The 11,386-nt window shown below is 42.9% G+C and overlaps 1 protein-coding gene across 1 annotated transcript in view; it reads right to left on the bottom strand.

Moving 5' to 3' along the window:
- LOC109938050 (importin subunit alpha-7-like) overlaps positions 1-11,386 on the bottom strand; it is a 70,608-nt gene that overhangs the window by 32,321 nt on the left and 26,901 nt on the right. The window contains exon 5 of the mRNA XM_048612900.1: positions 2,943-3,074. Coding sequence (XP_048468857.1) covers positions 2,943-3,074 — 132 coding nt within the window. The remainder of the gene's footprint in view (positions 1-2,942; positions 3,075-11,386) is intronic.

Here is an 11,386-nt window from a genome sequence, read left to right as displayed (position 1 = left end):
AGGGGGCGGGGGGGCGGGGGTGACGGGTGGTGGGTGGGGGTTCTAATTGAAGTATACAAAATTATGACAGGCATACACAGGGCAGATCAGGAGAATCTTTTCCCCATGGCAGATGTGTCTAAGACTACAGGGCACAAGTTTAAAAGGTGAGGAGTAAGTGGCTTAGAGGAGATGAGGAAAGATGTTTTCTCCAACAGTATGGTAGAAACATGGAAACCACTGCCTCAGAGGGAGGTGGAGCCAGGTTCTCTTACAACATTTAAGAAGATCTGACTGAGCCCTAACAAAACTGGAGTAAATGGGAATCTGGGAAAAAAAAACTCCACTGTTTAGAATCATACCTGGCACAAAAGGAAGATTGTTCTCTTTGTTGGAGGTCAATCATCTTATCCAAGGGCACCTTTGTGGAAATTCTATAGAGTAGTGTCCTAGGCCTGACCATCTTCAGCTCCTTCATTAATGACTTTCTCTCCAAAGGTCAGAAGTGTGAATGTTCCTTGATGACTGCACAATGTTCAAAATCATTCTTTACTCCTGAAATACTGAAACATTCCATGTCCATGTGCAGAAAGACCTGTCATAACATCCAGGCTTGGGCTAACAAGTAGTTAGGAATTCTGCTGCAGGTAGGTTACCACTGGTCTCCTCAGTGCTTATCTATCATCTACAGGACACAAATCAAAGTCTAGCCCATTTGTATGATGAGCATGGCTCCAACAACTGTCAAAGAGCTTAACATCAATCCAAGGCAAAAGTATCTCACTTGACTGGCAGCACATCCACCAGTAACATTCACTTATTTCACCATTGGCACACAGCAGTAGCAGTATGGACCATCTACAAGATGCACTGCAGTAACTCACCAAAACTCCTTCAACAGCACCTTCCAAATCTGTGATCTCTACCACTTAGAGGTACACCACCACCTCAAGTTTTGTTGCAAGCCACACATCATCCTGACTTAAAACCATACCACTGTTTCTTCGTGATCACATGGTCAAAATCGTGGAATAACCTTCTATAACGTATCGTCAATGTCCCTACATCCCAAAGTCTGCAGCAGTTAAAGAAGGCAGCCCAGCAATTAAGGATGAGCAATAAATACTGGTCTTTACAAGTGATACCCACATCCCACAAACAAATGAAGAACCGTGCAGTTCTAAGATCAAGTTAGTCGGGTTTCTTTGATCAACAATGAACAACCATTTATTACCAAAAATAAACTAGCTCATAGATGCAAAGATAATTCAAACTTTGTCATTAATATGTCTACCTTTCTAAAAAGAAATGCATATGCAAACGCACAGGTCTGAGGACAGAAACAAAGTAAATGAAAGCTTACTTGAAACTCTGTAGGGTTATTTGGCCATTTGATTGTGAAACGCATGAGACAAAAACAGTCGCAGATTGACCCAAAATGTTGCTCTGCCCAGTTATTCTGTACACAAATTGATAGCACTAGTGTCTCTTTCTGGAACAGCTATAGCTGGGATGGTGGGAAAGAATCCAATAAATGCACTCCAGGAATTCTCTCCAAGTGCTAAAGATGACTTCCGGTGGGTTTTCACCTCTCAAGCATTACTAAGCCATATTGCAAAGAAAGAGAAAGAGACCAATGGGTTGTTGCTTCTCTCTTGAATTGAAAAATGCAATAATCTTATTCCCCTATAAACTGGGCCAAGTCCTTCAGATTGTATGATTCCACATGAGCTCCCTGCTCCTTTCAAGTGCAATATTGTTGCTGTTGTAACCAGTACCTTTTCATTAGCAAAGTGTTCAAGATACAGTTTATAGAGTCCACATAAATTAAAAAGAAAATTGGTCCCCATCTCTTCACAACAAAATGAACATTCCTCTTGCAATTTTTGTACCCAGTGAGATAGGAATATTGATAATGAGAAAGCAAACCTTGGTTTTTACGGTGCAAAGATGTAAAAAGATTTGTTATGCCTAGTACAGGCATGAAAAAAGTACAAATTTTAAAGCTATATTTTTAAAATAGACATAGCAGCTTTTAAAATAAAAAAGTGCTGAAAAATTTATCAGTTCTGCAGACAACTGTAGAATGAGAAACAATTAATGGTTCATGTCCAATATGACGTTTTTTTTGAAAATGTCAATTTGTCTTTTTGCGTCACCACAAGACAATGGAGATATTGAAATTTAGTGTGTGAGAGACAAATATGAAATTAATCTCAGATTTTCATTGTATTATAATGGTTCCTCATTTCAAGTCAATGAGCCTGGTCCTCTCAAACACAATGTGGAAAAAAGTCCAAAACAGGATCAGTACTTGCCTAACAAACTACTTAATTTGGAAATAGACTCAAACAGTTCACACGAGTAAAGCAGCCATGTTTTTATTATCAGCTTTGAAATGTTAGTTGCTTTTCTGACGAGTAACACCAGAATAAATATATCTGAAAAGCAATTAAACCAGCTGCAAGACAACTACACTGAAAGTAAAACAGCTATACCTCGAAGCAGGAGAAGTATTCCTCCAAACCTGTTCAAACCTTCAAAGTTCACCTGAGAAACCTACTGAGAATTTTCTACTTTTACCAGATCTCTACTCCAGCTGAAGCATCAATTCAGCCAAGAAACTAGTAGCTTACTTCAAAAGAGTGACATTTTTTACAGGTTGCAACAGCATTGATATTTCTTCCTCATCTGTCCATAATTTGTGCACACACAAGATGTCATGTTAAAATTTCTAATTCAAGTGTGATAGGAAATTGATCTACTTTATTTTTAAATTCACAACATTTGTTGCTGGAAGAATTTAAATTGGTGAATCAGCACTGATACAAAAATAAAGCCTCTCACATAAAATTTAAAAAAAACAAAACACTGTCCATGATCTTTCGTTTTCTACTTACTTTATATTTTACAAAAGTTTCATGGAAGAGATAAACAGTTAAACATTAAATATAACCTCTTACCTGTTCTTGTACATCTTCAAATTCAGAGTTTAACAATTCAATAAAAATTGGTACAGCACCAGCTTCTATTACAACTTTGGTCTGCAGAGATGTACCTGAAGCTATGTTCGTCAAAGCCCATGCTGCTTCAAACTGGAATGGAACAAAAACAAATCAAAGTCTGAATTAACATTTGAAGTTACATTTTTGTTTTCCTGAATAAAGAAGAAATGATTCTGGATGGTTAACGTGAAACGCTCTTTCAGACTGAATATCTACCCACAATCTACCCTGAACTACTGCATTAAGTAATTTCTAAAATATTGCAGATACAGAAGTCATTTAGTTATATTGTACTGTTAGCTATATGAAGAGAAGTGTATATGTATTATAAAAAAAACCATGGAGATTCTCTTGGTTAAGTAGTATACAAATTAAGTTTCAACCGGGCATATTTGTTGTTTCCTCTTCTTCCCCGTTCTGCATTACCAATCCAGAAAAGACACATTACCTGATAACGACCTCATTCAAACAAACAGTGTCAATACAGTATGGTGCTGGAGGAACACAGCAGGTCAGGCAGCATCAGAGGAGCAGGAAAGTCGATGTTTCGGCTTTACACCCTTCATGGGGTGGGGGGCGGGGAGAGAAGTGAACTTGGAAATGGGGGGGATGGGGTTGTGGGAAGGTAAGTGGGATGGTGAGAAGGTAAGTGGGATGGTGATAGGTGGATGCAGGTAGGTGGTAGTGGAGACTGGTCAGTGCGAAGGCTGGGATGGATAGGTGGAAAACGTGATGGACAAGTTGTGTCAGGTCAAGGAGGTGGGGACGAGAGGGAGTTTGGATATGGGATGAGGCCGGCGGTGGAGATATTTTGAAACTGGTGAATTCTAAGTTGAGGCCACGGGGCTGCAAGCACCTGAAGTGGAATATGAGGTGTTGTTCCTCCACTTTGCCGGTGGTGTCATTGTGGCACTGGAGGAGACCCAGGATGGACATGTCACCAAGGGAGTGGGAGGGGGAGTTAAAATGGTTGGCAACTGGAAGATGTTGTTGATTATAGCCTGGAGAGCACAGTTGCTCTGCAAATCAGTCACCGAGTCTGCACATGGCCTCACCGACGTAGAGGAGACCACAGCGGGAACAATGGATTGAGTAGACCAGGTTGGAGGATGTACAGCTGAATCCCTGTCTGATTTGGAAAGATTGCCTGGGGCTTTGGACGGAGATGAGAATGGAGGTATGGGGCAGGTGTAGCACATCCTGCAGTTGCAGGGAAAGGTGCTGGGTGTGGTGGGGTTGGTAGGGAGTGTGAAGCGGACAAGGGAGTTGCAGAGTGAGCAGTCCCTATAAAAGACACATAGGGGTGGGGAGGGAAATATCCCTTTGGTGGTGGGATCAGATTGCAGGTGGCGGAAGTGGTGGAGGATGATGCATTGGATGCGGTGGTTGGTGGAGTGATATGTGATGTCCAATCCTCTCTCTTATCCTCATCTCCTTGACCTGACACAACCTGTCCATCTTCTTTCCCACCTCCTACGTGCATCCACCTATCACCATTCCATCTACCTTCCCCCAGACCGACTCCCCCATTTATTTCAGAGCTCCCGCCCCCCCTCCCCAGTCCTGATGAAGAGTGCAAACCCAAAACAACAACTTTCCTGCTCCTCTGTTGTTGCCTCTCCTGCTGTGTTCCGCCAGCTCCATGCTGTATTGACTCTGACTCCAGCATCTGCAGTTCTTGCTATCTCATTTGAACAAATAGGTAGCTTTGTAAAATCATAAAATCCCTACAGCGTGGAAGCAGGCCATTTAGCCCAGAATTCACATCGACCCTCTGAAAAGCATCCCACCCAGGCCCATCCTCCTACCTTATCTCTATAACCTCGCATTTCCCATCGTTAACTCACCTCGCCTGCACATCCCTGCTCAGTATGGGCAACTTAGCATGGCGAACTCACCTAACCTACACACCTATAGATTGTGGGAAGAAACCCGAGCACCTGGAGGAAACCCGTGCAGACACAGGGAAAATGTACGAACTCCACGCAGACACCCGAGGTTGGAATTGAACCCGAGACCCTGGCGCTGAGAGGCAGCAATGCTTCCTGCTAGGCCACTGTGCTGCTCCAAATTATAAAAAACTGACTCTCAGCCTTCAAAAGCTCAGAATTATACATCATGTCAAAGCTGATCTCTCTGGTCACTATCCCACGAGGTCCTGTGATGCCTTTTCCTCTATACCCTATCAGACACATTTCCTGTCAAGTCCAGCCTAATTGTTACCGACTTCTGATTTATTTTGGTTAATTGGGTCCTGTATGGAAACATCGTCATGTTTTCCTGAGGAAAGAAAAGTTAGTGCAAACCATCATCTGCTCCCAATATTTATTATTTTGGAGAATTCTGGAATAAAAAATAAATTTCAGTTGTTACACAGAGTGTTTGGAACATAAGAGAAACAGAAAAGTTAAAAGCTGGGTTGTGGTCATTTAAGAAAACATTCACAATGTGGGTAGGGGAGTCCAAAACTAGAGGGCACAAGTTTAAGGTGAGAGAGGCAAAATTTATAAAAGTACAATTACTACATTTAAAAGACATCTGGATGGGTATATGAAGAGGAGTGGGATCGGTATATGAATAGGAAGGGTTTAGAGGGATATGGACCAAATACTAGCAAATGGGGCTAGATTAATTTGGGATATCTGGTCAACATGGATGTGACTATACAATATATTTCTCTGCGCTCTTGAGAATTCGGTTTTCAAAAAGGAAAATGATACAATGTCCTTTTCCATATAAACTATGCAAGAGGGTGGGGAGGAGGAAAACACCCCTCACCTTGACTTAAATCTATAAAACTTGATTACAGTACTCAAAATCACAAGCAAGCCCCAAGCAATTAGGGACCACTGACCATAGTTCTGTTAATTTTAAAATAGTTAGGGAGAAGGACAAAACTGGTCCACAGGTTCAAGTTCTAAACTGGGGCAAGGCGAATTTTGATGGAATTAGACAGGAGCTTGCAGGGGTTGATTGGAGGAGTTCGTTTGCAGGCAAAGGGAGCTCTGGCAAGTGGGAAGCCTTTAAAAATGTGATAGCTAGAGTTCAAGATCTTTATGTTCCCGTGAGGGTGAACAGGAAGGTTGAGAGGAGTAGGGAACCTTGAACGACAAGAGATATTGAGGCTTTGACCAGAAGAAAGGAGGGAGGCATGGCTGACGAACAGGCAGCTGGGATTAAGGAAATCCCTGGAGGTATATAGGGGGTACAGGGGTTTACTGAAGAAGGAAATCAGGAGGGTGAAAATGGGGCATTAGATAGTTTTGGCTGAGAAGATTAGGGTGAATCCCAAGAGATTCTTTAAAGTATGTTAAAGGGAAAAAAAAACAAGTAGAGAGCAAGAATAAGACGCCTCAAGGGTCAAAGTGGGCATGTGTGTGAGGAACTGCAAGAGATGGGCGAGGTCCTCAATGAATACTTCTCCTGTGTGTACCGTGGAGAAAGACATGAAGACTAGGAAACTTGGGGAAGTTAGTGGCGATATCTTGGGGACAGTCCATATCACAGTACAGGTGGTGTTGGAAGTATTAGAATGTATGAAGGTGAATAAATCTTCTGGTCCTAACCAGATATATCCAAGAACCCTAGCAAGAGGCTAGGGAAGAAATTGCGGGGGCCCTGGCTGAAATACTTGCATCATTGTTAGCCATGGGTGAGGTCCCAGAAGACTGGAGGATAGAGAATGTTGTGCCCTTATTCAAGAAGGGCTGCAAAGAAAAACCTGGAAATTATAGACCAGTAAGTTTAACATCTGTGGTAGGTAAGTTACTTGATAAGATTCTGAGGAATAAGATGTACATGCATTTGGAAAGGTACTGTTTGATTAGGAGTAGTCAGCATGGTGTTGTGCATGGGAGATCATGCCTCACATATTTGTTAAGAGTTCTTTGATGAAGTGACCAGGAAGGTTGAGGAGGGCAGGGCAGAAGATGTAATCTATATGGATTTCAGTAAGGCCTTTGATAAGGTTCCACACAGTAGGCTGCTCTGGAATGTTACATCACATGGAATCCAGGGAGACCTGGCAAACTGGATACACAATTGACTTGATGGTAGGAAGCAGAGGATAATACTGGAAGGACGCTCGTCTGACTGGAAGCCTGTGACAAGTGGTGTGCCTCAGGGGTCGGTGCTGGGTCCATTGCTGTTTGTTATCGATGTTGATTATTTGCATGAGAATATACAAGGCATAATTAGTAGGTTTGCGGATGACACTAAAATAGGCAGTATCGTGGACAGTGAGGAAGGTTATCAAAAATTGAAGCAGGATCTTAATCAGCTGGGGAAGTTGGCCGAGAAATGGCAAATGAAGTTTAATATAGATTAGTGTGAGGTGTTGCATTTTGGAAAGTCAAATCCAGCTACAAGTTTCAAGGTCAGTGGTAGGGCCCTAAGGAGTGTAGTGAAACAGAGGGACCTTGGAGTTCAAGTGCACAGTTCTCTGAAAGTAGAGTCACAGGTAGATAGGGCAGTGAAGGCGGCTTTTGGCACACTGGCCTTCATCGGTCAGGGTATTGAGTATAGAAGTTGGGAAATTATTTTGCAGTTGTACATGACGTTGGTGAAGCTGCACTTGGAGTATTGTGTTCAGTTTTGGTCACCTTGCTATAGGAAGGATGTTATTAAATTGGAAAGAGTGCAGAAGAAATTTACAAGGATGTTGTCAGGATTGAAGGGACCGAGTTATAGGGAGAGGTTGGACAAGCTAGGACTGTTTTCTTTAGAGCGTAGGAGACTGAGGGGGGAATCTTCTTGAAGTGTATAAGATCATGAAAGGCATGGATAGGGTGAATGCACTCAGTCTTTTTCCCAGGGTTGGGGAAATAGAGGACTGGAGGCATCAGTTTAAGGTTAGAGGGGAAAGAATTCATAGGAACCTGAAGGGCAACTTTTTTTTTTTTTTTTTTTTAAACAGAGGGTGGTACACACATGGAATGAGCTGCCAGTGGAAGTGGTTGAGGTGGGTACATTAATAACATTTAAAAAGCATTTGGACAAGTACATGGATAGGAAAGGTTTAGAAAGATTTGGCCACTGGGGAGGCAATGGCCTAGTGGTATTGTCGCTGGACTGTTAATCCAGAGACCCAGATAATGTTCTGAGGACCTGGGTTCGAATCCTGCCGTAGCAGATGGTGGAATTTGAATTCAAGAAAATATCTGGAATTAACAATCTAATGATGACCACAAATCCGTTGTCGATTGTTGGAAATACCGACTAATGTCCTTCCTTTAAGGAAGGAAACTGCCATCCTTACCTGGTCTGGCCTACATGTGACACCAGATCCACAGCAATGTGGTTGACTCTTAACTGCCCTCTGGGCAAGCAATGCTGCCTGGCCAGCAATGCCCTTATCCCGTGAATGAATTTAAAAAAAGTGCAGGGAAATGGGCTTAGCGTGAATGGACGTTTTGGTCGGCATGGACCAATTTGGGCCAACGGGCCGGTCTCCATGCTGTAGGACTCTGTAAAATAATAGGTAGTCTTAATTAGCTGGAGAACTGGAAGCTTTTAAAGGTTCTTGCCAAGACTTGTAGCTCGGGTTGTGGGTGAGACTGTTGACTTGCTCGCTGACCTCCCTGGTTATAGTTCAGACGTTTTGGTGACCATGCTAGGTAACATCATCAGTGCAGCCTCCGATGAAGCGATGTAGTTCTACTCCGCTTAGCAGTTATATGATCTGGTCTGTTGGAGGTGTTTTATGTCATTCATGTTCTTTTTTGCAAATGTTTGTATATGGGGTCTAATTCCACATGTTTATGCATTATGGGTGGAGAACCAGTACTCTAGGAATTCCCATGCACGTCTATGGTTGGCTTGAGCTCGGGCGATCACGTCGTCCCAGTCAAATTGATGGCCTTCGTTGTCTGAGTGCACTGAAATGAGGGAAAGTTTGTTGTGTTGTTTTGCTACTTAGCTGGCATTCGTGTATCTTGATGGCTAGTTTTGTTCCTGTCTGGCCGATGTGATGTTTTAGGCAGTCCTTGCATGGTATTTTTACACTATGTTGGTCCTGCAAGTCGTGAGTATGGGGTCTCTGGTCCTTGTGAGTGTTTGTCATAGTGTGGCTGTGGGTTTGTGCATTATCCTGATTCTTAGTGGTCGTAGGAGTCTCGTTGTCAGTTCCAATATATTCTTGACATACGGTTGTGTGGCCAGTGTATTAGTCGTATTGTGTTCTCTTGGTGTTGTCTATCTAGTAGGCATCTGCGGATGAAGTTGGTGGGGTATACATTGAAAGCAAAGACCTCGTATAGGTGCTCTTCCTCCTTCGTGTGAAGTTCTAGTGTGTCGCGACCCATTCTAATAGTGTCCTTACACAACTTTGTTTGTGGACTTTGGGGGTGATTGCTGTGGAAATGAGGATTTGGTCAGTGTGGGTTGCCTTCCTATATACTGTAGTTTGGAATTCCCCATTTGTCATTCGTTCTACCCTGATGTCTAGGAACAGAAGTCGATTGTGGGTTTTCCTCTTCTTGTACAGAAACCAGACATCCCTCTCAGACCCATTGTCTCTCGACCAGGCACACCTACTTACAAGGTAGCCAAGGACTACAGCAAAGACTGAAACACCTGGTTGACAGATCAAAGAAACAGGCCACAGGAACGGTGACCGATAGCTCCATCAGCAAGGACAACATACTCAGACACCTGGACCTATGCCTCACCACACACTTCACTTTTAACAGTCAAGTATACAAACAGATGAATGGCACACCTATGGGGTCGCCCATCTCCGGGCTTACTGCAGAGGCAGTCATGCAAAGATTAGAGCGCACAACCTCTCCCGCATATCACCAAAACTGTGGATACGATACATGGACGACATACTTTTCATCATTTACGCACTAAGTTAGAAGAGAGACACCACCTCATGAACAACATATTCACCGGGATCAAATTCACAAGAGAAGAGGAAAACCACAATCAACTTCCGCTTCTAGATATCAGGGTAGAACAAATGACGAACAGGGAATTCTAAACCACAATACACAGGAAAGCAACCCACACTGACCAAATCCTCAATTTCCACAGCAATCACCCCAAAGTCCACAAACAAAGCTGTGTAAGGACGCTATTAAAATGGGCCGCAACCCACTGCAACACGCCGGAACTTCGCAAGAAGGAGGTACAACAAGGACTTTGTTATCAATGGACGCCCCACCAACTTCATCCGCAGATGTCTACTAGATAGACAACACAGAGAGGTCACAATACCATATGTCAAGAATATATTGGAAGTGACAACGAGAATTCTACGACCACTAGGAATCAGGATAGCACACAAACCCACAGCCGCACGAGGACAAACACTCAAAGGATAGAGACACCGTACCCACAACATGCAGGACCAACATAGTGTACAAAATACTGTGCAAGATCTGCCAAAAACACAACATCAGCCAGACAGGAGGCAAACTAGCCATCAGGATACACGAACACCAGCTAGCAGCAAAACGACACCAAGCTTTCCCTTATTTCAGTGCACGCAGACAACAAAGGCCATCAATTTAACTGGGACGACGTGACTGCCCCAGCTCAAGCCAACCGTAGACATGCATGGGAATTCCTAGAGGCCTGGTTCTCCACCTGTAATGCAATCAATAAACATGTGGAATAAAAGAACCGGAAATGACACAAAACACCTCAACAGACCAGATAACATATATACTAAGCGGAGTAGAACTACATTGCTTCATCAGAGGGCACACTGATGTTACTTAGAATGATGATGAAACATCTGATCTACAACCAGCAGCTCAACGAGCAAGTCAACAACCTAAACTGAAGGCATTATTTACAGCATTTAAGAAATTGCAGTCCAAAAGAGATTTGTTTTGTTTTGTGAGTTAGACCTCAATTAGTTAAGTGCATCTAGTAAATAGTTATAAAACCTGTCTACTTCACTATATCAAAAGGAGAAATTGTAAATGAGGGGCAATTAATCTAAAAGGTCAGTCCAGAGCAGGCTACATTGTCCTAGTTGGAGCTTAGGAAGGGTGTCCGGTTTCAATTCTTCAGGGTGTTTGCTGAGAGAGGATTTTAGTTGCAGTTTGGACGTATGATTTCCAGCTTGTTGAGAGAAGTTGATAAAGTAAAGAAGTATTAGACAGACTTGTGCTCTAACCAGAATAACACGTGTTTATCAGTGATCACCTGGAAAGCAGATATGCCTTAATCTGAGGAACAGAAGCTGGAAGACTGCACAGACAAAAGCTAACAGCAAGATCTGCAGTTGACCTCAAGGTATCTTATTGCTAAAGAAATTAATCAAGTATTGGAAGAGCAATTAGAACATCAGACGGAGACCACCACAATCAAGGGAGGCCAAACATCAGTTTTGCCTCCAAGGATAGCTGGAGTGAAGGGAAGTTCTCCAGATGCCTCTGGCATACTTAACG

Source organism: Rhincodon typus, chromosome 27 (assembly GCF_021869965.1).
Source record: "Rhincodon typus isolate 14 chromosome 27, sRhiTyp1.1, whole genome shotgun sequence".
NCBI lineage: Eukaryota > Metazoa > Chordata > Chondrichthyes > Orectolobiformes > Rhincodontidae > Rhincodon > Rhincodon typus.
The sequence above is the reverse complement of the archived record's forward strand: the minus strand, read 5'-3'. Positions and strand labels throughout refer to the sequence as shown.